At 43.5% G+C, this 27,303-nt stretch overlaps 1 protein-coding gene across 3 annotated transcripts in view; it reads right to left on the reverse strand.

Annotated features, from left to right (window-relative positions):
* RLF (RLF zinc finger) overlaps positions 1–27,050 on the reverse strand; it is a 52,408-nt gene extending 25,358 nt beyond the window's left edge. Inside the window, exons 1-5 of one of the 3 annotated variants that reach the window (XM_075437954.1) lie at positions 26,838–26,889; positions 24,504–24,616; positions 21,828–21,982; positions 14,905–14,986; positions 3,390–3,522 (exon numbers count right to left, since the gene is read on the reverse strand). In XM_075437954.1, the coding sequence (XP_075294069.1) occupies positions 3,390–3,522; positions 14,905–14,986; positions 21,828–21,982; positions 24,504–24,572 (439 nt within the window). In that variant the 5' untranslated portion in view covers positions 24,573–24,616; positions 26,838–26,889. Of the gene's footprint in view, positions 1–3,389; positions 3,523–14,904; positions 14,987–21,827; positions 21,983–24,503; positions 24,617–26,837 lie in introns of all 3 variants that reach the window. The other 2 variants (XM_075437953.1, XM_075437955.1) reach the window with 2 other exon arrangements.
* Positions 27,051–27,303: the final 253 nt, after the last annotated feature.

Below are 27,303 nucleotides of genomic sequence, written 5' to 3' on the forward strand. Positions count from 1 at the left end.
AAAGTGCATTTTGATTCCTGCTGTTTCTAGCACATGGAGCCTGGTAGTCAGAGAACACCACATAGATCAAAGAAGTGACACAGGTTAAAGGAGGAATGCAAACCCGGTAACTAACCAGTGCCTTAGGATCTCCTATGATAGCTACAAGCATTTACTTGATAGTACTGATTACCTGAAGCATTTACCTTCTGAAGGTAAAAAAAGATTAAGTTAATCTAGTAGACCTCTAGAGATAGTTGCTTAATCCCAGCTCCAACCATGTCCTACACATGGCCAAAAGAGTAATTCCAGCTACCCAGACAGACTTTCTGCAAACCAAGTATTACTACAGCAGCATGTGACTTTCTGGAGCAGAGAAGAGCAGGGACTAAACAAAGAAACAGAAGCAAAATACAACCCACAAGATTCTACTAATCCTAACACATGGTACATACAGCTTCATGGATCAGTTGGTATTTCAGCAGTAACTTCTGTAGTCACTGAATTACACTTGTCTGATGATGTCACTAAGATAAACCAGTTACATTAGCAGCACAACCTAAGAGTCAAAAGATTTTCCATGCCATAATTTGTTGGCACAGAGAGACAGATTTCTGTAAGTTTTCATTTTGCCTTGCACCAGAGTATAGGGTATACAAATCTGGCATATTCATCTTCCTTCTGAGAAAAGAGCAAACTTTATATATGCCCTCAAGCTACTTCTTTCTTCCTGTAACGTTTTAGGGTTTTGACTCAGTGACTCACGATATGCATCATTTTGATTTCTTTGAAATGTTACTGAACAGCTGGCAACAATTACACAAGACTGAATCCTACGCCCTACGTTGTCCTTCCCAGCCTTACATTCTCTCCTACAATTCCCTGCAGACCTTACCTGTTCAACATGCTTTTAGTCTCCCAAGAGGCTGACAAGCACAAAACCAACGAAATAAAAAACCCCTTCATCCTCTGTAATGTAAGGGCACAGAATTATTTAATTACTGAAGCATTACTTTACCATATCTGTAGCTATCAATTATCGCCATTTCCCCTCTCACTATTTTTCCATTTCCATCACTAATAACGCTACTGCTTTCATCCACCACTTTCACAGTACTGGCTGCAAACCCGAGCAGCAGGAACAGCAGAGCACTCTCACTGTCTCTCTAGATGCTGACACGCACCACGCGAGCTCTGCTACCACTTACTGCTCCCTGCACTGTGCAGTGAAAGCACCCAACCAATATCTACATCATCGTGCTTGGGTGCTAAGATGACACATTCAGATAGCTCGGAAAGCTCACAGAAAGATCTTTTGGATGTCTAAGCAGCTATGTTGCATGTCATCAGGCCACAAGGATGGCACTTATCTCAATTTTTGTGCTCTTCGATACCCTGAAAGCAAGCAAAAAACCAAACCAAACCAAGGTTTCCAAGACTGCCACGAAAGCAAGACACTCAGCAAGAAGTGACATTAGGCAGATATTTGGCTTCTTATGACTGCTCTTTATTTAAGATGTCTAACTCTCTACCTTACGATTTACCTGACAAACTGGTCTAACAAGGGATTCGGAAGTCACATTCAGACTGTTTAAGCACCCTGTGCACTACTCCAGACTATGAGAATGCACTTGTGCAGTTACAAAATTGCCAGAAGAGCTCCAGCGAATGTCCTGTTGCTTCTGCTTGTACGGTATGAAAGAAACACCAGTGAGGACAACTCTTCTGGGCATGTATTTGGATCTAGCTAAACAGGCAAATGCGTACTAAATAAAGAACACGAATAAATCAATAGTTTCAAGGTTGCCAAACGACCTCAGAAATGGGAGCCTACATTCAGCCCAATTCAACACGGTCAGAGATATGTCAATCAATTGGTTTGTCAGCAGAAACTTCAGTCCAAACTGAAAGGCAAAGGCCTGAAGAAGCTAGTTCTACCCCATCACTGCTGAAGTCAAGAGCAGTCTGCACCATACCAAAGTCCTCCTGCACAGGAATGAAGTGTAGCAGCATCTAATAATATAGCTATTGATAAAATAGTGAGGTGTGTAAGAAGGAGATCAATCTATAATGGAGTCCACGCAGATACATATGGAGAAATCACTCCTACTGGAATTCACACCAGTCCTCCAGAAAGCAGCTTGTGGCTTGCCACAGATAAAGCAAGTCTGCAAAGCTAGCTCACCTTCAGCCCTCACTGGCACACCACTGAGTAAGGGATTCTTCAACAGCTGAGGGTTTTCCATAATATGGACCAATTTTGAAATGCAAGTCCTTTTGAGTAGCAATACACTAAAAGCAGCAACCAGGCAACTGGATGGCCTAACAATACTGTAAGTGCAAGACTCCAAGACAGGACATTGGTACGGAATGCAATTCTCTGCAAGACAGGTCGCAAATGAGATTAAATGTTCAAATGTTTCTGCCATACTATCGAATATCTGAAGTGAAGGCTAGCAAAGACTGCAGCTCACCCTCAGCTACTTTTATTTTTTAACGCTTTCTAGCACAGGGAAGCAATATATCCTCTCAAGTAACTTCAACGTGTTTCTCATCCATTTATTAAAAAGTACTAACTTAACTCCACAAGAGGCTACCCAAAATCAGAAAGAAGGATTCTTCTATGGAAGAAAGCCTGACTTAAAACTTTTTTACACTCCTTTAATTTGTAAGAGAATATTTTAAGCTCTTCTTCCCCTCCATATTGTTTCAATTTTAGATTACCACCAAGGTAAACTGCAGTCTCATGTACTGTTAATGAAACAGTTGAAAGAAATACCTACAAGTACTTAATGGTACCACTAATAGATATGAAAAAATTTCCGTGAGAGAGAGTGTTTAAGAGAAGACATTGAAAAATTACATAAAGTGACACTAAAACCCCCTTTTCCTCACCTCTCAACACTTTCTGATTCAAGATCTTCTTTACAGAAGAAGATTACACAATGAGCTTCCCAGACCAGGGCTTGAGAAAAGGAAACCTCCACAGTCCTGTTGCCCCTCCACAGGCATCTTTTATGCCTCTGAAAGGTGTGGACACACACAGTTCCTCCCGGTGAAGCATTCAGGAGAACATTTAAGATCACAGACTTATGGAGAACAAACCACCTCAGGGAGCAAAATTTCCCTGTTTTTATGAGAAAGAAATAATTCCTTTAAAACAAAATGTTTCAAAATATTCAAACTGATGGACAGTATAGCCCAGGCAGAGATGCGTTAGCCAGGACACATTACTCAGAGTGCCAGTAAGATAGTTTCATCATAAATATTGTTTAGCAATGTACAAACACCACTGCACAATGTAATTTAAAACACAGCTCTCCCCTAACTTCAAATCCCTGGTTCCCCACCAAAACTGCACCATGTAATTTCTTAACCACCACATATCCTCTCTAGAATCACATTCTTACCTTCCTCAGGTTCTACTGGTTGCTGGGATAGAATTTTAAGAAGAACTGGATTTTTCCATACTCCTTCCCTTGTGACATCCACCAATATTTGGAGGTTGTTATTGCCAAATTCCAGTAAAGCATCATGTGAATCCTAAAAAATAAAAAAAAGGTCATTATAAGTCTTTGTGAAAAATTAAACCAATGTAATTTTACATTACTCATCGTAATATTTGACTGTATTCTAATAATTTCACACCATTCTTCTAAGTCATTACTGTTTTGACATGCTTGCACTGGGATTTTAACAGCACAACGCCCTTTCACTTCTCTAATTCTACAGCAAAACTTCCCAATTTGTAAGTACCGAAAGTTAACTGAAACAGCTTAACTCAAAAAGCCTAATCTGCAGTCATAACTCTTGCAATTTTTATGTTTCTCCATGTACATGTGTCCATATCAACAAAGTTACAGAAATTATTGTATAACAGACAAAGGATGATCTTGTGTCAAAGCATTTAGTGCCATTTAAGAAATCAGAATGAAGACTATCTAGTTTCCAGAATTAATAACAAGATGCCGAGAGTGCAAGATTTTACATCTGGTGTGAACACGAGTGAGAGGAGCCAGTCAGCCCACTCCTCCGAGCGGCATTAAAGCCGTCACTCACTGGTGTGAGGAAAGCAAGGCGGGAGAAACATCCATGAGCTGTGTAAGCAGCAGTGCAAAGCGACAGGCTCAGAAATGGCTCTCAGCAACCAAAAGGGTGAGGCTGGGGTTGGTCACATGAAGATGCAGGTTTGCTGGTCGTCAGGGATGGAAGAAGTCTCAGGGAACTAAAGAACGAGGAAGCAGAGCACAGCAGACACAGCAGAGACTGCTGGACAACACTCACAACCCAGACCAAACTGGATCATGAATAAGTTCCTTTACTAAGATGAAAAGATCCTTCTGCTGGATACAGAGATACCATTTCCTTAGAAATTAATCCATGCCCAGTGCTTTTACTCCAAGATCCAGGGGTTTCTGATCCTGACAGCTGTGACGCTGTGAAGGCCGACCCAGAGACCCTACACACCAAAGAGGTCTCCAGCAGAACTTCCTCCACCAAACCCGCACACACAGCACACTACTCGGAGTGATCAAGGCCCTACCACTTTCAATAAGGAGTGAAGAAGGGAAGAAAAAAAAGAGACATTACACATGGAAACAAATCTAGAGTTTAATGAAGAAGAAAAACCAACTGGAAATAGATTCCAGCACTTAAAATCCCTAGCAGGAAAGCCGACCTAGGGAGACTTGCACTGAAAAAATTAAAGTATCACCACAGAATTTCCTAACACTGACAAATTGAAGCCAACTAACTGTAGTCAATTTGTGGCTACGTGTTCAGTAAAAACGCTTCTCTCACCGGGCACAACACGTCATAAGTTTAAGAATTAGTCTGCTCTGTAACAACGGCCCCTAGTTCTAGTAAGCTGTGGTTTAAGCTGGCAGTACTTTTAACACTATTATTAACCTCAGGTTTGCTTTTGACAGCCTCTGCTGTATCCTCTATTTATACTGCAATCAATTCCATGTTCTGAATTATCAGAATTAAATGGGGCTGATGCTATGACCACTGGGAATACCAGAGTAACCAGAAGACTGCATTCCACACTCCAACACACAGGTTCCTGAGTTACCTTCTATAACGAAGTGAATCTGCTATGAAAATATCCAAGACTTTCCCACTAACCACTCATAGTAAAAGGCATCCTCACATTTAATGATTAGATGCCCTTTAACAAATTAGATCAGACGTCAGATGCTAATTTCAGACCAGCTCCGATGTTTTGATGTAACTATCCGTTTCCCTTCTAACACTGCAGCAAACTGCACTCTGTAAATCTCTGCACAGGAGAACTTGGATTTAAATCTTGGGCGAAGCATCTACCCACTAAGGAGTGAAGGTTTATTTCCAGCAAAAGATTCACGAGCTGAAAACGACTTTCTTGCAGTGAAGGTTTCAATTACACTGATCCACAACTGTCACAAGTAATAGTCTCAGAAGTTTCTTAAAGGACTGTTCTTGCATGACTCTGAAACAATGCTATCAGACATGGTACTTAGTAAATCCCAAATTAAAATGAAGTACAGCTAACACAGGGTTCTTCCCTCCTCATTCCCCAATTATGTGTATCTGCTCCAAGTATACCACAGCATACTTTGTGTACTACATGGAACAAATGCCAGTAATCGGTAGTAGTCTGTGTCCAGTGGCAGGTTTATACAGATCCATTCTTCCCCTGGAATGTCTGTCTGTCTCTAGAATGTGACGCTAAGCGAACAGGGCTCTCCAAGGAGCATCTGCATCCGGATGACCTCAGGGTGTTCTTTCACTAAATGGAGAACACAGGCAAGTTTAGCAGAATATCATTCCCAGCAAGTACCAAGTGACGATTCCAACAGTCAAAAGCGGACCACAGAAAGATACCTACGCTCCTACAAAGCTCATTACAGCAACCACCTTTCTGCTCGCCCATCTGGCACACAATGAACTGTGAAATTTTAGAGGATAAGCAAGAACACTGGGTAGTGTTCTGCAACGCAGGCATTCGGTATCTGTAGGAGATCTTGTTGTCACAAGAAGCATAAGGAAGTCAAGACAAAGTACAGCGTATTTTGCATGTTTCCTTGTAAGCTGGTAAGACAGCACAAAATGTATTGCTGATTCCAGAAACCAGTATTACTGTGCTCCATAACTAAGCTAATCTTCTTCCTGCGCTACTCATGATATTAAAGTGCTGTGACGTCCTGACTAACCTTTAAATAAACAGGGTTTCCAGCTATAACCAGTCTTTACTGTAGTAGGCAAGATGGGAAAGGAGGAAGGAAACAAAGCAAGTTATCAGTTGCTGCTGTTAAAATTCTGTCTGACGATTAGCAGCCAGGAGGCGGCCAGTCGGAATCCATGTCTCAAGGTTTGGCACTTGACAAGGACTTGGATCTGGGGTGTTGCAGAGAAGCTGCCAAGGCTTGATCTCTGACTATCACCACTTGCTGCTCAGACACCTGGGCACCAAGCACACTGCACACCCAGAGTACACACAGGGCTCTGGGGCCAGACTGAAGGACACGAGCTTCCACCTGGGTTTCTTCACTTAGCTAAGGAAAATAAAAGGCTGAAAGCAAAACGCAGGCCAAGGAAAGTATGAGACCAGCTCAACAGGACAGAGCATCAAGTAACAGAGGACACTGAAGTGGCTACGGTACTCAAGAACTTCGCCTCAGGTTCACTGGTAAAGTCTTCACTCTGGCCTTCCTGGTCTCTACGATTAGAGGCAGAGCTGGGGTGAGGAAGGGGCATAAAGCCCCACAACAGATGAGCTCTGAGACAGTCATGTTAGCAGCCATGGTACCAAACAGCACAAAGCCAAGAGTGTAGATGGAAACACAGATGTCACTGCAAGACCAGTACTAGCTCTGAAAGGTCACAGGCACTGGTGACTGGAAGAAACCATCAAGCCCGTTTCCAAGACCAAGTGGAGGAAACCCTGGGGAACTACAGGCCAGTCAGGATAACCTGTACCCAGAAGACTATGGGGCAGATTCCCCCAGAAACCACATCCAGGCACCCAAAGAACAAAAATGTGACTAGGAACAGCCAGGGCTCGCCAAGTACAAGTCACATTTCATTAACCTGACAATCTTCTCTGATAACAGGCTACAGGTGACACTAGAACAGTCAGACTTAGCAAGGATTCTGACAGTCTCCCCTAGTATCTTCAAAGCCAAACTGTAAAAATATTGAAAAGTGGACAATAACGCAGGTGGAAAAATCAGCTCAACTGCCACGCTCAGAAGGTTTGTGACCAGTAGTACAAAAACCAACTGGCAGCTGTCTCCCAGTAGCATTTCTCAGGGGTCAACACTGAGCTGATACTTTTAACATCTTTATTAATTGTCTGAATAACGAGACACAGCACGTTCTCCTCCAGTCCACAGCTCATGCAGAACCTGGGGAGCAGCTGACGCTGGAGGGCAGGGCTGCCATGCAGAAAGATGTTCAACAGGCTGCAGAACATCGCTGACAGGGACTTGCTGAAGTCCAACACAGGCAAACACAAAGTGCTGCACCCGGCCTGACCCCAAGTATCAGCAGGGTCTGGGGACCAGCTGGCTAGGTAGGTTCCAGTTTGGCACAACAGGCCTGCAGGGTCTGTAGGTGTTGGTCAGCAGCGAGCCCTTACTGCAAACACGGCAAACTATGCTGAACAGCTTCAAACAGAGCACGAACAGGACATTGGCGCAGCGTTTATTCCCCTCTGTTGGGTACTTTTGAGACCCCACCACAGTACAACACTCTGTTTGTGGCCATCCAACTCATTTGCCATAGTGGAGCAAGCCCAGCAAAGGCCACCACAAGGCCCACACAGTCTCAGCAAGAAAGGGTAAAGAGGGAAGGTCTTTGTCTTTGCCATACTACCCAGCAGGCAGTCGGAGCTGGGCTCTTCTTCCTGTCTGGTGAGAGAGTCAACAGAATCGTCATGTAAAGGGAGATTCTGTAAAGTGTGGGTGGGGGAAGTGCACCAGTGTTTAAACACTCTCACTTTTAAAAGACTACCCAACAGTTTGTGCAATCTCCACTCTTAGAGACACTCAAAACTTGGTGGGGCAGGACCCTACGCAGCCCGATTCAAGACAGCTCGTACTCTCAGCGACGAGGTGGATCAGACAACTCGAGCTACCTTCCAGCTCCGGCTGCTTCACGACTCCTGCATGACGGACACCTTCAGAGCGCTGCATCTCCAACGCATTCACTGAAAGCACACTCAGTGGGAGTCAGTGCTTCTGCCCTGCACTAGTTCTTCTCGGACCGCAAGACTAAAACTAAATTAACATCAAAGGTGAGTGAAAAAGCACACATTAGGAGTTCTTTCCAAATGCAGAACAAGACTGCAAACTTCTACCTTCCAAGGAGCACCAAAGCTAAAAGCCTCATAGCTGAATGCAACAACCAAGCAGTTATGATCACTTCAGCCATCTCATCTTCCTCAGCAGTACCTAAGATCTTCTGTAAACACTGCCTCAATGGTGATTTTATTTGTGGGTAACCGCTGCAACTGTGTTCCAACTCTTACCTCCTAGCATACCTGCTAACTAAAATAAATTATTAAAGACTAAGCTACTTCTAAGAATGATTATAAGAAAGTAAAACTTGCAAGTGAGCTATTGGTGAGACCACCTCAAAAATCAGTTGTTGATTTAAGTAGGAGAGCTGGTGTTAATTTGCAGAATCCACTGACGGATTTCTGGCCTTGAGCCTGAAACATTACTCACAAGGTCAAAGGAAAAGAAAAATGTTTTGGAATTTCACAGCTGCACCCTAAAGGCACAAGCGACTTTACATGTTCTTAACAAGAGCTCGAACTGCTCTTAACTAACAGCATCAAAAGACTACTACATGAGCTACAACACACAAAGCTTTCAGGCTGTATTTAAGCATTCAAAAATACCACTGAAGCAATCCTTATGCTAACACAACTGTTCCTCCTCTCAAGTCTTTCCTTCCTGTGCAAGCAGGATCAGGAAGCCAAATTCACCAGAAAGCCTCAGGGGAGGAGTGGGGGTGTTTTGTTTTGTTTTAAAAAATTAAAGCATGATCAATTCCCCACTTTACACACAGCTAAACGGCATGCCAGTAGAATCACACAGGTGAATGACAGACTTAATGGTTAAGTCAGTGCTATTGCCAAAATATGCTCAAGTTATAGCCTCCGGACAGCTTAAAAAATGTCAGTGGATAATAACAAACTGATCTAAATTTATATCTATGAAGTACGCAACCACAGTCCAGAGTTTCCGTAAGTGGCAGTTATGATCATATAGGAAGTCTATGTATATCATTTTATCCTCAGACTTGGGTGACTAAGAAAACAATTACGGGCCTGTAGGTAGAAGGGATACTGTATCTTATCCACAAAATCAATACAAGCCCATTCTGACAACCTCTGTTTTTGACCTCTCTCAACTGTACAGCACCACGCATTAAGTCTTTCCAATACAAGAGGCTGCCAGAGCATCCACCATTCACTCCCCTCCCACTGACGTCAGAGCTTCCACCTCTACCAGTCTCCAGCGCAGATGAGGTCACAGACCAGGTCAAAGACCAAGTCCAGAAAACCATCAGCATTTAACAGCCCATGACTTTGAATTTCACCTGGAAGACTGAACTCATGAGCTTTACTGAGCTACAGCGCAACGTGAAGGCATTCAGCGCTTGTCACCCCGAGGTGAACTGATTAGCAAAGCCCTTCCAGTTTGTACCAAATAAAGGCTGCAAGTGCCAGGTTCCTCCCAGTTACGACTTTTAAGAGGAGAAAGGATACCACATCTTTTCAACAGCATGTTTTCTTGAATTAAAACAACAGCCAAATCAGAACAGTTCTCGTTATCAGAAGACCTTTAGTAATCAATGTACATTTCCTTTGAGGGTATTGTTTGTGAAGAATCTGAACATATAAAGAGCTTCAACAAAGCATTAATAATCAATAAATACTTAACAACTTCACTGCAAGTCTTGAGAATTTGTGCCATTTCCTGGCATCACTTGAATAAAAGCACTTAAGACACTCCCAGCTCTTACCATTGAGAAATAGTTTAACAAACATGAGACAAAGAATCACCTCTTAAATTACCAGTGCTTTACTGTACTTGGCTGCACTGCAGCACTGCAGGAGACAGCTTTAGGAAGGCACGGAGAGCTCTCAGCACATATTACATTCAGCAGTGTCACCCAAACATCTGCTCCAGCAACTCCAAGGTATTTATCTCTGATGAAGATCAAACTGCAAACAGGATTGTCAGCTCTGCACAGTTTTGAAAGGCAAAGAAAGGGAAACACCAACTCCTGGCTGTATGAACTCACCCTCTCTATTGACAGGGCAGGGTTATACTCGTCCTGGCCCCAGCAAGCACTCACTAACCAACAAGTGCCAAAGACCATACAAGTAGATTTCGTATTGGCACATGACACTAGTTGAGATTCGTTGCCTCTTAGCCATACTTATCCCAAGTCCCTCTGCTACTGAGTCACGTTCGGAGGAGCCAGAAACCACCACCTCAGAGAAAGACAGCACAGACCACTTATCTGCTGCTGCTGAAACAAGATGTAGCTGATACCAAAAAAACAAAAACAAAAAAACCACAGACAACTTGGACAAGAGGGAGGCACTACTACTAAAAAGACTGCTATCCCTCAGATCACGACATTCTGCAATCCAGACATCGAATGTAAACAATGTTTTCCCAACAGCACCTCTTCTCTAACCTGAAAGGCTTGAGGACACAGTAGAGAGCCCAGTTCAGGTATGAGAATCATTCATGTTCCAGCATCTTTGTATTAAGTGCTGAGAGAAGAAACTTAGAAGGTGAGAAAGAAGGGGCCTATTACACAAGTCAATTGATTTGCTGAGTCAGCACTGTGTTTGAGATTCAGAGTATCGATACTGAAATACCAAATACGAAATTCACCACCATATGTAACACAAGTACCTAACTACTGTTAGTAGTTAGTACTGCAATAACTCCACTTCTATTCTAGATGCTTAGCTGAACCTTTCATCATCAGACCTAGTGAAGAATGTAAGACTAATATTGATGGAAATATTTATGAAAATCTACTATGAACAGTCCAAAAATATTTGAAGAAATCTAATGCAAAATTTAAGTATATCGATCTCATTAAGTTAGGACAACACCATAAGCAGGTCCTGAGGAGAGGGACACAAAGCATTTAATTCTAGATGAAGTCAGGAGAGAATAACACAGTAAGAGCCTATGGACACAGTTCAAGAGAAAATACAATCCTTGGAACAGTTTACTGAAGATTCCAGAATTTTTTGGTCCTGGCAATTTAAACTGATCAGCAAGTACTACAGTGCCACAAAAGTTCTTGTTCTACGCTCATCCTCAATACACAGCTTCTCTAGAGAGAGCATTCATGCTTTTCATAAGGCTGAAGGGAACCCCATTCCTCAACCCACGTTCAATTCCCATGACAACACATCTCCGCTCCCAGTAAAGCCATCTTTGAACGCGTTGTTTCACCTTCCTCAGCTGGCCAGATGACACCCAGCCCCACAGCACCTCTCCACAGCGTTCCTCCTTGCGACTGAGTTTACCTGTATCAAGGGCCCTGCTGTAATTCTGCCCTACCCTTTCATGCATATTTTACAGCATTTCCCCACCTGTCTCTGCATCCTTTGCCTGCTGCTATCGTATAAAATCTGTGCTGAGACTCTTGCCGTACAATCTCACATCTTGTTTTCATTTTACACAGGCTGCCTCTGGTCTTGCTTAGAGATAAGGAAAACTGGACTTGTGGGGGGCTGCAGGGCATAACTACTGTTACTTTGGGTGAAAGAACAAACAGGTTCAGACACCAAACAAAATTTCTGATAGCATTTTGTATGCAAGCTGGACACCAGTGACACTCCGTTTTCAGCTTTAGAACACTTCATACACCTTGCTGCTTTGAAATGCAAGCCCTTACCTTTCTGACTCCTGGGACAAAAATTTATCTGCAGTTTCACAAACTCTCGCTACCTGTGCAGATTGGTGTGGAGCAACGATTACTGCAGGTAGATCTGAAAAAAATACCTCTGTCCACGTTTGCTGCAACCACTCGTTACTTTTGGAGTTATAACCCTCATCAGCCACACTCGCTCCTTTTGTTAGGGAAGGAATAAGCACACTCACATCTGTCAATCTGAAGCATGTGCTAATATGTAATTTTGCAGTGCTTTGCTACTGCATTTGCCTGGAGATTGGCACATTAACATGGTGACAGGCTTTAAATTTACAAGTCCTCACATGAGAGCCTATGAGTGATTCCTGACTAAAGGTCTGTATTGCCCTCTGTACGACTGCATACTCTTCTGTTACTCTTCTTCTCTGATGACGAGTGGGTTCCTACTGTATTCCAGGGCAGTGTACAAGTGTTCTCATTCTCACATTTCTGCAGGAGTGCTACTTCAAAATCTCAATAGAAGCACCTGTTTGTAAAAGTCCATAAACCTCTTCAGCGATGTTTCAGTGTTTAATAAGCTTTGCCCAAATCTTCTGCTATCTGAACCATGGGGAGCATTTGGTGAGCTAAACTTGGAAGCCACAGTTTCAAACAGTCCATACAAAAGCCAAGTATATTACTATACCTGGCAGCAGCACATCTTGACTTTTCCCTTAGTTCTAAAGTTGACACGAGAGATCTGGGCTTGTGTCACCCTTCTACCCCTGCAATTTAGTAGTTTCCTTCCAACACATTCAGCCCAAATGAAGTCATCTCATCTGACTAAAAGCTTGCTCTCTACTGACAGAAGCATCAAAGCTCGATCACTTGCTTCAGAAACTTAGAAACGTGCATGTTTCATGTTACATCATTGAAATGATTCTCCTTGGCAACAAGAATTATCCTTGCAGATCCCTCCAGTTAAAAGCTAGCAATTCTTAGCGCTGCTTTATACCTCTGCTATAACTGGAAAAAACCTGTATATGTCCTTCCACACTCTGAACATGAGACAATATCTTGTTTCAGGTCTAGGCCATCTCCGTTGCAAACTTATTATATGCCTTTTAGTGTATGACAACCTCATAAAGCTTAGGAGGGATCTTATCACCATGTTCCAGTATTTAAAGGGTGGCTACAAAGAAGATGAAGACTCCCTTTTTACAAGGAGTCACGTGGAAAAGAGAAGGGATAATGGGTCAAGTCAGTCCGGGGGAGATTCCAGTTGGACACAAGAGGAAAATTTTTCACAATGAGATCAGTCAGCCATTGGAATAATCTCCCGAGGGAAGTGGTAGATTACCCAACATTCGACACTTTCAAGATTGCCTGGACAGGGTGCTGGGCCATGTTGTCCTGACAGTGGTTTGGCCAAGAAAGGTTGGACCAGGCGATCCTCGAGGTCCCTCCCAAGCTGATACTCTACAATGCTATGATTCACTCCTCTTTATCCAATGACAACTGGATTAGTGAATTTCAGAGCTACCTTGAAAACACTAAGTTTCAACTTCCTCCATCAGCCCTAACACAAAAGCTGAGCCTGGGAGCTGACCAACCTTATCTGTGGCATCCCCACAAACGAATGGGTTTGGAGCACAGACTTAGCCTCTGCAACACCATGGCTAAGAGATACAGGCTATGTGTAACAGATAGCATAGCTGGGTATTGTCAAAATAAACTGATATACCTTCAAACTTGGTTCTGGAGTGCTGCAATGTCCATTATGATCTGCTGTAGTCACTAAGGGAGTCACACGCTCCAGCACTCAAAATAAAGGACATCTTTGACATCGCTAAGATCATAGGATTTAAACTTTACCCACTGCACTTCTTTCTACTACCAAGTACGTGTCACACCCAGCTGCTTTTGGGGTTGCCATGACAGTAAGTATTCCATGGTTTTTCACGAAAAGGAGGTCTGTCCACACCTGAAGTCAGCAGTCACAGATCACCTCAGTCCCTTCCTCTACTAGCAGGACTACAAAGCTCTACTAGTCTGCTTCTCTTGGTTTAAAGTGCCAGGTTTATTCATCTTCAGACTACTGAAGAGTTTCCACGCCTGCAATTTCCTTGACTGCAGCTGTAGCAGAAGCTCCTTCAGAACATCTACACCTGCACCTTCAGAGATACCACAGCAGCAGCAGCCAAGCCCCAGGGACTGAGGAAATCCCCAGTCACAGGGGTACAAGGGTGATAAGGCTGGCACAAGAACAGCGTCAGGGGCTAAGCTCAGCTCCTCCCAACTACTTCCTGGCAAAGTCTTCACTGCAGTAACTTCCAACTGACATCAGCATCCAGCTTCATCAGTCACAGCTACAGCCAGAACCAGCAACAGCAGCAACAGAGCAGTCCCTGGTCCTGGAAGGGTCTATTAGTGTAAACACAGCAAGACTACCACTCCTGTCTCGGCTCCATGAGGAACACAAAGCCGTGCAGACAGCTAGGTACTACCTTCAGATTAAAACCATGAAAACTTCTCTTCCTCCTACATAGTCTATAGTAGCCATCTTCATTTGAGTGTAGGAACAGCAGCATTATGAGCTTGTTTCAGCACCACCTCAGAAGAAACACTTCTAGTAACCACCCGTCCCACTATTTTCATCCCTCTCAAATCAGGCATAGACACTAACCTGCCACTCAGATCTCCACAAAAGCTTTTTTAGTCATCTTCAAAGTAATACTTCAGAACTGCTACACCACTCCACCTAACTCAGTCTCTCCCTCACACAAACCATTACAGAGATCAAGATTTTCTACAGTTCTCTTGCTGCAGTTGCCACTGACTGTGTAGTTAGAAATCTGCTGTGGGATCTAAGGCTGCCAGTACTGTTGTTGCAGTCTTTTGCTGCTCAGGAATTCATGCTGCCTAGCTAACAGCAATGCAGGACAGGCAGAATTCAGGGGACGGGTAGAAGAAGAGGAGCACAACAGCAGCCTTTTGTTTTTTCAATAATATGTAAATCGGAAAAAAAAAATTCAGAGCACTTACCTCTATGGACTGACAGAATCCTAACCACACCTCATGCGGCAATTCGCTTTCAGGAATTGAAAGCAGCAGCTCAAAACAGCTCCTGGAAAAGTAAGAGGCAAGTAAGCAAGCTACCTGAACACGTTATTACGTTAAATAACATTTGAGGCACATACTACTTAGCATTCAGATAAGAAATGACAGTAACACTGAAACATGTTTGACTTCACAAATCAGTTCAGGGCCAGGAGCAGTCCCAGAACCAGGCAGGAGTCATCACATGGAAAGAGTACTCCTTTTTATTAGGCACAATCTTGCTAGGATAAGATTTCAGCTACTCTTGTAATCCCAGATAGTCTATCCAACATGGCTCAGGAACACTGCATTACAGAATTTCTGCTCTTTCTTCTCACAAAGGAACCTAATATTCATTCTGAATAAAACTCATTTGACCCCAGCACGGTCTTTTCGCCTAGAGTGAGAATGAAAGCCAGCTTCAAATCATCAGTGCTGATATACACAAGAAAATAAAACTAAAGAACAGCTTGACAGAAGAAGACACGTGTATCAGCATAGAAATGGACCTAGAGAACAGATCCCTAACAGCATCCTAAAAGCAACAGACTGACAAGGTATGTCAAGCGCTATGTCAAGGTATGTCAACAGCACAGAAACGGGCCTGCAGAGCAGATTCCTAGAAGCACCTTATGAGTCCTTGATAGCATGGGGTGGGGGGGAAGCATTCAAATACCCATGGTGCGAACTGCAACAAGCTCAAGAGCTTATCAAACCAAAAAACTCCCATCCACATTGATATCCATATCAAAGATGGTTAGATTAATGTCAGAGTTAAACAGATACGACTTTAAAATCCCAGTTCATTAATTCAGGGAGCTGTTGTATTCACGTAGCTCAGTTATCTACAGAGTATAGGTGGTGAACATCCTCTTGTTTCTTCATTACCCCAAGATCCTGCTTAAAAATAGGACACTAGTCACTCAGTCTTGATTTTACACCCAGGAAAGTTTGTTACAGCCCATTTCCAACTGTGTCAATGATTAATGTTAGTATGAGTCAGCCCTATCACAGTGGCATGTGAACTTCCGCTGCGTACCAGGTTTTCCAAATGAAAATTCAGGAAAGTGGGAAGCATTCACAAAGTTTTCACATCTCTGAAATATCCAGCAAAGTTATAGAATATATAGGTCTCAAATAAGTTCACATTCCAAAAAAAAAAAGGGGGGGGGGGAAGCAAAACCTACTTGATATTCCCTCATTTAGACAATCAGGGCAACACTACCTCTTTTCAGAAACAAAAAAGGAAACAACTGTATGTATTTAGCACATTCATCTCATTTCAGGGAAAAGCCTTGGAGAACAAGAATCACTGTTTTCTAGAAGACAAAGCAACAGCAAGACTACTGCCTATGCTGTTCTCAAACAGGGCCTATCTAATCTTGTACGGGACGTATGGATCACCTAAACCCCAACTGCTGCACAGAACAATTTGACCTAATCAAACTCAGTATGTTAACTATGACACTCAGTCTAGAGGTTCACAAGACCTACACATAGCAAAAATGTTCTCATAAATCATAACAACATAAGGGAAGAAAACTGGTTTAAGACTCCACATATAATAATGCACTGAATAACCGCTACGAGCTACACCTACGTTGTTAGACAGTTCCAACTCATGCTATTTCTTCTTTAATACCTCCACTCTCAAATGTTAAATAGAGGAGTGACAGGACAACACATTCAGTCTTACCATAGACAGAGGAGCTGAGCTTGGGGAAGGGGAAAAGGAAGAGATGACCATAAAGCAAACACGAGTTTCAAAACTGTCTAGTACCCAAAAAGAATGACTTTTCTTCCCCCCTTCCTCCCGACTTTTGATAAATATATTGAACAGTTAGCTGCAAAATGCTATGCCTGATCAGTTTTTAGCCAGATTCAGCTGTCATATACACAAACAATATCAACTGGACAAATACTGAATTAACATCTGGCCATCCTTTTCACATTTCAGAAGTTTGCCTTCACTGCCCAATCCTGTTCCTCTGAACAGAGGTTTAGACCTGCAAAAGCTCTGAACACTTCTGCTAGACAGGCAGAAAATACAATCGTCTTCATCACTGTCATTCAGTAATTATTCACATCATCAGGCACTAGACTCTCCAGTACTACCATGCCCATGAAAAAGTGGGCAACAGGATCACCAGATATTCCAAGTGTCATAGGTCTCCATATTATAAAATAATCAGGACTCACTTTTCCTTTGAACTCAAGCTTGGCAACGCAAGTTAATTCACGAGTCCTGATGCCTAGACCCCGGTGGCTGCTACTAGAGTATCAAAACCAACTTTGTACAAAGTCTCACAGCAGCTGAACTCTACTTCAACATAAGCAAAACCCCCTCCCAAAAACACAAACCAATCAAAAAAACCACTAGCTGTGTCCAATTTTCATGCATATCAAACAGACTTTTCAAATCAAATAAAACATTTGCAAACTTCACGATCAATGTGTTTGAGAAGTCTTTTGATGCAGACCTCACTTTGAGACCTGAAGTCAACCAATTCTATCTACTTTCACTCTTAATTCCTGGAAATACTTTTTCTAGAATATTATCTTATCATATACACGATATTGGTTATACAAAATATCAGCTTTAAACAAAATGGCAAAGCAAGGTATTACAAATCATTTTTCTGTACTTAACCCTTAAGGTGCTACTTGGACAGTGCAAAAGATCTGAAATAAGATTTTCAAAGCATTTCGTACACAGAGATGACAGTCTGTGACAACAAGAGGGCTGAATGTATGCCTCAAGAGTTCTTGTCTGTCATAGTAACATAGGACTGAGCTGAACCAAGAACTGCAAAATCTTTCATTGTGAGTCCTTCAGTCTTCCTGCGGATCCCAACACCAAGCACTCGAGTTTGGCAGTCACTCCATGAGCAACCTGGAGCTCCGGGTGCACAGTCACCACGTCAAACAGCTTACAACCCAACTGCAACAGTAACATCCAGGATATTCCAATTACAATTTCATTGGCAGAAAAATAATTGGAATTCTAAGTCACATGCCTAATTTTTTTTATAAGAATTGACTCAAAACACACAGCTGCATAAAGACTAGCCAGCCTACTCTACTGGCAAGGCGGGGAATGGCCATGTAGCTTAATACTTCCTTTTGGTCCTTATTACACAATACTTCAAAACGCACCTCTATCCCCAAATGCCCATTTCCTTCTTTTTTGTAATGCAGCTGAACGGAATTCAGGTATCAGGGCTAAGACCCCAAACCAAAATACCAGGACCACTTCATGAACGCAAGCCTTTCTACCCTGCTCTACCAGTACCACCACAGTATCGAACTATGCAAAAATCAATTCCAAACTTTAATCATAATTTTTGCAAATAACTGTTTTGTTGTTGTTTTATTTTTTTTAATAATGAAACATTCAAGCACTTGCTACAGTTTATCTCAAACACTCAACTTCAAATAATCTTTTAGAAGAAGGTCTTCTAGATTTAATTTCTTTATTCTGGATGGAATAACTCCAGGCAAAAATCAACACATTATTTGCACACAATTATTCTGTAATCACTTTATAGCTCATTCCCTATTACTTTATGACAGAAATTTTAAAAAGTAAATTTTAAAAGCTTGCAGGATTGTGTTCATCTTTAGGTAGTATTAGAACATTTTTCTTATTCTAAGCTTCTTACAGTTAAAAAGATGACTAATTCTACACTGGATGATCCACTGAAATAGTTCACCCGTTGCCAGGAATTACTCTGGATTTGTTAAGAACTGAGTTAGCTCTTAGTGACAGACAGCAGAGTGGTAAGTGCAAGTTAGTGAATTAAGTTACAACAGTTTATTGGCTTGAGGAATGCTTTGTTAGAGAGACAAAGCAGCGAACCCTCACGTGCCCCCTCACAGAGGTGTTACAGAAAGCAAGCACGCTGTTCCTGGAAGCAACGTGGGTCAGACTCGGTAAGTACAACCACGAGGCGAGAACAGCTCAAGAAATTTGAGTTAGACTGGTCTTCTCAGCTGAATCCAGTTTTGCTACTTAGACCAGACGACGTTCAGATCTCCCTTCCCTTTTCATGGCTGAAAAAGCTTATGAACACCTTTGCAACGGTGCAGAAATGGTGAACTCTTTCAGATCAGTGCCACCACAGCAAACAGGAAAAAGTGAAAGTAATCAAATGTTAGCTACTGGCAAACACAATGTGAACTACGAACAATTCTTTCTACATTTTTTTAACTTTAATCTATTCATCTCAGGACCATATAAACCATTTTCAGATGGCAGTAAAGTTTTCACACTGACGGTACGGTGAGTGGCATCTTCCCCCTCACACAGTACCCTCAGAGAAAGCACTCACAGCAGCTCAAGTGAACAATCAGCCTCAATGGCTTCCCAAGATTCCCAAGGACAGACAGCTAACCAAACCCTGGTGAAAGATGCCTTTGATATGGTTAATTCTTTATTAATTCTTCTATAGAGGCAACACCTTTGGTATAGTAATACTGGGGGGTAAGGGGGATGTGTTGGGCTTTGTGGCTGTGGAAGCCAACAGCCTGACTTCTACCTGACCAAAGCAGGCATGGTCCTTCACGGCCACGGCCAAGCAGAGCAGCCCTGCTCCCTCCCGATCATTTGCCAAATCTGAAAACTACAAGAGCAACCTCTCCAAGCTTTTCTTCTATTTCTTAGGATTAGAGAGTGGACCAACAAGGTCTCAGACTGCATCAGCATCGTGTTTCTGATGAGGGACAGAGTCTCTACATCATGTCAGATTTACTGTGAAGATACAACTTGACCTGGCTGGGTGGCAGGGAAAGCCACGTCTACCGAGTTTTGCTGTTACTGGCTCACCCTGCCGGGAAGGATGTCAGGAAGAGGAAGTTCTTTCCCCTTTTCCAGGAGGGATACTGGAAGCGAATGAGGATTTCAACAGTAAGTATAGCACTTCTGCTTTAAAACAGGAAGCTTGCTCATTTCATTTCCTATCAGGTTCAAGTCTGAAAACACACAGCGCGTATTACAGCTGTGGTAACCCAGTTGTCTCCCCCAAAATCACAGATACATGGGAACCGCATGCTTTCATGTTCCCAACCAGATAATAGCCTTCCTCCCTCATGGAAGTTAATATTTATCTTTAATTCCCTGTCCTAACTTCTCTCTCCCTCCCTCAGAAACACCTCTGTAAAAGAAAAACATGGGAGAGTTGAGTTAGGTACGCCATTTACCTCACCCTATCTGTGACTTCGCTTGTCTTTCTCATTCTTTAGATTCCTCTCAGATACAATAACAACAAGAATAGGGGAGATTCCAGCAAACCAGCCTGTCTCTACTGTCCTCCACCACACAGCTGTCTGAATATACAAGCAACAGCAAACAAACTCCTCATACTGAAAGATGGAAGAAACCACATTAGCAGAAGCAGAATATTCCGATTTTTCTCAACAAGAGAAAAGCAATTTTGATAAGGGATTTTGAAACAAAACTGGGATTCCCAACCCCAAGAATGTAACAATGGCAAAATATATGGAAAGTACTCCAGGTATTGATGACCTGCATACAAAGACAGTGAAAGATAAACTTTTTAAGTGACACGAGTAGGAAACAGCAGAATATGCAAGCTAAGTAATGAAAATATGATGAAGATGAGAATACTCTATTCATAAAGAAGCAGTCTGCAAAAGCAAAATATATGTATTATGTATCAGGTAAATGATTTGCATATTAAGAAGTTAAGACCGACTTTTCCTCATTTCATACGTTGTCCCTTCTTTAAAAGAAGATTTAACAATCTTAAATCCCCCCTTTAAAAGAAGATTTAAAAAAAACAGAAAAAAATCATTCCTAGTTCATATTTCTCATAACTCAAAAATTCAGGGCATCATACGGAGATCTGGTTCTGAGCTGTTGATTAACATTGTAAGTCAGTACCTTACAAAAAAGCATTTGACCAAGGAGTTCATCGCAAAATCCTTCTCGAAAGAAACCCGACTTCAGACCACAACGCAAGTAAGCTACTGATAGCAAATAAAAAATAGCGCATTGAAAACCTGTCACAGAATTGCTTTTATTCTATGATGATCTTTTTATTCAAGGTTCCAGATCTTCACCCTTCCCCCCTTGAATGAAACCTTACTGGCGAGGAACGCCCAGCCCACCAAGCTACCCCTCTCAGGCTAAGGGCAGTAACTGAATGTACTCCAATGTATGTGAAAGCCCCAGGCTACACTCTTCAATTACAAATAGCTGCTTTGCACTTAAAACAGACTTTGAGGAACTGCAAGTTACTCCAACTTAGCTGATGGACTGCAAAACAGTTCTCTCTTTTGTTGGAAGTCATGTCTACAGCCACTGGTGAAAGAGCTCAGGCTGAATTACTCTACTCTGCTTTGCTGTCCTACAGCAACAGCCCACAGGCACACCTTAGATTGCCATAAATACAAACCGGCTCATCTTTTTCAGAAAGGGCCATGTTCAGAACTACCCTGCATTACAGATGAGAGGACACACGAAAGCAGTAACTGCAGAGCAAGTGATACAGGTTTATAAAGCCATGCATGAAAGTCTAATATTATAGCTTCTGCTTAATGAGGACCACACTGCTTTTTCTACACAAAAAACTAATAATTTTCAGAATGTTTAAGAAAGAACAGAACCTTCCTAATACCTGCATAATTATCCAAACACAGAACACAGACTTACCACTTGTTCACATTAATTAACAAAATACTGAAGTACATTTTTGTGGTACGATTAAAAATGTACTAAAGACATTTACTAAACAATAAATCATAAATACAGTTGTCAAATTAAATATTATACTATTTCAACAAATTGCCCTTTCATTTATAAAATACAGTTCTTTTTTTAAATATGAATGTACCAACTTAAAACTTACAGCACTAGCCTGCCAAGTACCAAAAGAACATCTTCACATTCTGTAGTCAAGTAAGGTCGCGCATTAGCAAAGCTTTGGATGGAGATTCGATAGACTTCCAAAAAAGGTAAAATATGTTCTGATGCACCCCGACTGCCAGCATACTGAAGTAGAGTCTGAAAGAAAACGAGTTATCATTAGAAGTTCTCATAACACACTTTTGTCTAAAAAACAAATATCAATATGCAATATCAAGCATATACAGTGGAAGAATTCTGGAAGTGCGAAGTTTTTACTCTGAAGGAGATTCAAAAACGGCAGTTTTTCTCCTCAACAGAAGTTCTCCCTTAATTCAAAAATATTTTCATTTATTTTATTATTTTGATAAAGTTATCAGAATTTCTACTGGGGAACAAGCTAGAGGCATCCGGCAGAAATGTAAACTGTTAAGCTAAAAATCCAGGGAGAAGTTCTGCACTCAGCTTCTTTTGTACAACAGCCATGGAGACAGAACCACATATGTAACACTGGAATCTTTATTACGAGTGAGACTGCAGAAAAATAGACAAGAAGTTCAAGATTAAGACCATTCTTCCAGCTGTAGTATTTTGAAGATACATGTATTACCCATGTAGCAAACATGAAGCCATTAGAAGTGTATACAGAGTCCAGACCAGACCGTTACGTAGTCATTTTTCAAATGCAAAATTACTCTCGACCACAGCAATCCTACATTGTCCAGGCACAGTACCGAAGAAGCAATGTAAAATCTAGCCAGTTTTAAGAGAAAACAAAGTAAGTTTCAAAAAAATCAGCACAAGGATGACAGTAGTGTCTCCCAACCTTTTTAAAACTCCGCTACGCCACCAGGTTATTTTCCTGCGGGTTATAAAGTAACACTGAGAGCAAAGCACTTCACAAGTAACATCCCTCCTCTGTACGCTCGCCCTCCTACAACTCCAGACCAGTTACACTTCTTACCAGTTACAATCTCCCTCTGATGCTGCACCCTCCCTAGACCAAAACCAAGTACCAGTCTTGGTTAAGGCCAGCTGCCAAGCAAACCACAAACAACGAAAAAGCCTGTGCTTTGTGGAACCCTGAGGCCCCATAACTCAACACGAGCCAAACTGTCCGAAGGGGATGATCAGGTCATATTAGGCTTCAGATCACGTCAAGCTGGGACTGACACGACCCATTTGTTAACCCCTTAAACACACACATGATCATATCAGACTATGGCTGGAAGGAGGAAGCTACTGAACAGACCCTACAATGAGCTCACTAAACAGGAACTAAGCAAGAAATAAGTGGCCAGCTACACACTATTTTGTGGACTACCCGGTATAATGACAGTGATCTAACTACACAATATTAGTCCTAGGGATAAAAAAATAAGCACATATCCACCAGACTGGCAGAACCATGTGGGGTATTTAAGGAAAAAAAAAAAAAAATCAGTAACATAACTCCTAGGTGAATGAAAGTAACACACTGTCCAAGAAACCACACAATATTAATAAAGACACAGGGAGGGTGGGGGAAGTGAAGACTGAAGTTTACAGAAATCACCCTTAAACATAGCACGAAGATCATTAGCAGAAGCAATGAATGACTAGTAACTAACCAGTCTAAGCACTTCTCTAACAGACTAATGATGGATTTGATAATATAACTCAAATTACACATGGCATTAGAACCATTAAATTACATTCAAAAGCTGTTACACTGTAATCCCTCAAGATACTCAATTGATGACTATGGTAAAGTCACCTGTTTAGTAAACCCTGCAGTAACACTACCATCATTTCTGTATTTTCTACAGAAACAGAAGATCAAACACACAAACCTCTGCACTTCTCTAAAAATACATCCATTAAAGCCAACCTATTTGAAAAGCCAAATTTAGTACTCAATTATTTTGACAGACACTTAGATCATGAACTATCTGGTCTGTGTAAACCACAAAACATGGTAGCATATGTCCTAAGATTAAATAAACTTACTAGAAAACACTGCACCCTTGCTTGAGTGCTTTCCTAGCGCTGAGATCAAAGCCTCAGAGTTAACAATTTGTTGAGCAGCCATTTATCAGAAACTTCTCCCCAAACAGACGAGCAATGATGGTTTCAGTGTATAAAACAGACTCAAGGCAAGAGACTTATTAATCGCTTGAACATCAAAGATAAGTAGTTTTGAACATTATTATGGTACAGACTTGTCCTGGCAGTCTATATAGAAGATAAAACTAGACAATTTTTAACTTGTCAGGAATACATAATCTACATGCTCAGTGAACAGTCAAGTAACATTTTTATAAGCAATTGCTACCTTACAGTCTAATTACCTAAAAAGAGTATTCAAACATTTTAAGTTTGGCTAACACACACCTGCTTACACTCTGCCCTGTCCTCCCTCCTTTGGGCACAGTAGCACAGCTAACTGGTGGTGGTGTGAGAAGAGCAGAGGCTGCAGGCACCCACCCACCCACCGCGCGATCTCCAGGTCAGCCTAGGTCCTCAGCACTGCACAGATTCCCACGTCCTGCAATGCTGCAATACCTGCTTAGCTGCATTTCTGCTGAAGCATCTGTTTTTTCGCTCAGAACCAATTTAAGCATGTCCAAGTTGCCTCACCTGTTATCACAGCTTTAAGTCTCTGTTTAAGAAAAAAAATTCCACCTCTTCTTAAATGTACCTGATTGCAACTGGCAGTCCTCAACTGTGTCACCCTCGGTAACTTCAGCAAGCCACCAGGTGCTCGCATTGGCAGACGGGATGCTCCGATGTCCTACGGCCTCCGCTTCACACCTATGACAGTACAACCTCAAGCACACGCACTGCTGATTCTGGCTGGCTGCGCGGGTACAGACCCAGCTCCCCACAGACACAGTTCTCCTGAGGGGAATATGCAAAGCATTCACACCTGTACAGTGTAAAGCTGCAGAGTCAACCCGCTGTTTAGGGTTCACAGGTTTCTCTGTTGTGTTATCCTGGTCATCAATCTTACTCCCCCGCTCAAAAACAGGGATCTTCAAGGAAACTGTCCCATCCAGCATCACTCCCAGAACAACTACTGGAAAGCTGCGGATGGTGGCAGAAGTTTACGTGTAGTAAAACACAGCACCCAGACAGCTCAAAGCATGGGAAAGCTCCTGATCTGGTTCACGCCTTGTTGTGTCCCAATATCCTCTAATTTCCGCAGCAAACCAGAGCACCTTCCAGGCCCACGCCGCATACGTACACACAGGATGGCAAATCCACTGCTGCCCTAAAACATTTCAGCTCTCCTCACCGCAGCTGCTTCCCAAGATCGCCGTTAAGCCCAGTTAAACTCAGCTTCTCTCTAGGGAGTTCTGCTGTAGCTTAGTAAGCTTATGGCAAGGAGGGTACCACCGGTATCAAGTTATTAATACAAAATCGAGTTCCTTAAATTTCACTTAGCAGCAGGTCTTAAGTTATTTTTAAGTTTTATTACTCAAAGTCTGCACAACATTCACAAATATCCCCAGTCAGATGGAGAAACCAAGACGTAAAATTACATCCTAACCACAGCGGCTGGACTGCACGATGACTTCACAAACCCAGATCCCACTGAAGATGCTACGTGACAGACCAGCACCTTCACGTTTTCCGCTGTATCTCTTGGTGTACAGCCACGACAATCAGAAGCACCCCAAACCCACAGCAACGCAAGACAGATGCTTCTCATTTTTATCTGTATTATCCATCACAGTGTTCTAAAATGAGAGTACCATTCGGTAACAGTATGGTTACCGTTTTTTTTTGTTTCTTAGGTAACTACCTCCCATCAGATTCTGTTGATCGAGCACCTCTAACGCTTTATCTGTACCAAACCAACCTGGGCGGCTGGACCTCTATGTGTACTGACCATCCTGACAGCCTCTACCAAGTATCAGCTGAATATCTGTTCCACTGTTCTGATGCACTGGAGAAAAGCTGTGCAAAACTTGAAACTTGGAGAAAGTCACACGTCACAATGGGCTCCCTGGAAGTGCAAGGCCACCGATCCTAACAGCACGCGTAACCTAGGACACACACAGCAGCGTGCAGCAGCATCCTGCAGTTTGAGAAGCAAGAGTTTTGAGACCTAACAAATAAACTCCTCCTGTTTCAGTAACTGATAAGGTAAACATCCTCCCAGAACGGTGTGGCAAAGTACACAATCTGTGGGTGCAAAATGGCAGATTGCCAGAGGTAACGCCACTTATCCATAACACACCAGAAAGATTTTTTGTCTCATTTGGCATCTATCTGCCGCTCACCATTCAAACACAGTGGCTGCATCAGCTAAGATGTGGACAAACTATTCTGTAAACCAGACTTTTTTTTTTATTTTAGAAACCAAAAGCTCTTCAGATTCAACAGGGATGGGTCTCCAACCCAGCCACCTGACAGCAACTATTCAACGTCAGAGCTCTCAGTAAATGATGCTGTGGGGAAAGCAAAACTAATTCACTATCGAAAGAGTTTATTCCAGAATAAGTTATCTCCATCACTGCAACTTTAATCAAGTTTAACTGTTCTCCTGGAGGCCAGCCGCTCGGCTCAGCGACCGCCGATCCTCAGCCTGCGCCAAGCAAGCACTCCGATGAGGCCACCGGACCAGAGAAGCCCCCTCCATGCCCGATGCGAACGGCGGGCCGCTCCCGCTCGGGGTGGAACGCGCAGGGCTGAGCCCGCAGCCGGGAGAACAGACCCGCGGAGCTCCAGGGACCGCCCGGAGAACGCGCGGCCCGCCGGCCCCGCGCAACCTCCCAACGGCCGCCAACGGCCCAGGCCCGAGGCGCGGCCGCAGCCCCGCGGCGAGCGGCTCCCCCGGCCCCGGGCGGCCGCGCAGGCCTACTCGGCGGCGCCGAGACCCCCGCAGCGCCTCAGCGGGGAGCGGAGCCCCGGGAATGCAGCCCCCCCGCCCCGCCGGCAGCCCCGGGCGCGCAGCGCGGTGCGGCGCGGGAGGCCCACCGGGCCCGGCCCCGCCGCCGCCTTCCGGCCCACCCCCGGCGGCCCGTACCTGGCAGAAACCCCGGCAGTAGGCCCGGGACGAGGCCTCCGACACCTCCTGCTCGCGCAGCTCGGCCTGCAGCTGCCAGAGGCGGGCTCGGAGCGCCGCCGCCAGCCGCGGCATCTCGGGCCGCGGGGCCGCCTCGGCCTCAGCGTCCGCCATCTGCGCCCGACCCCGCAGCGCGTAGGCAAGGATCACGTGACGCGCGGCCGTTGACCTCATCGTCCCGAGACGGCGTCACGTGATGCTCGCGTCACTCTCCGCGCGACCCGCCATCTGGCGCGGCGGTTGGGCGCCTCCAGGCCGGTCGGCGTCACGTGACGCGGCGGGTGCGTCTGCCGCGGGGAGGCAGGGAGGGAGGGGGCGTGGCCTGCCGCCTGCCTCCCCGCCCCCAGCCCGCCCTCGGCCCCGGCCGCGGCAGCGCGCGGGGTCCTAGCGCCGGGCGCTGGCAGCGGGATCCCCTGCGCTGCGGGAC

The sequence above is a fragment of the Opisthocomus hoazin genome, chromosome 17, assembly GCF_030867145.1.
Source record: "Opisthocomus hoazin isolate bOpiHoa1 chromosome 17, bOpiHoa1.hap1, whole genome shotgun sequence".
Classification (NCBI taxonomy): domain Eukaryota; kingdom Metazoa; phylum Chordata; class Aves; order Opisthocomiformes; family Opisthocomidae; genus Opisthocomus; species Opisthocomus hoazin.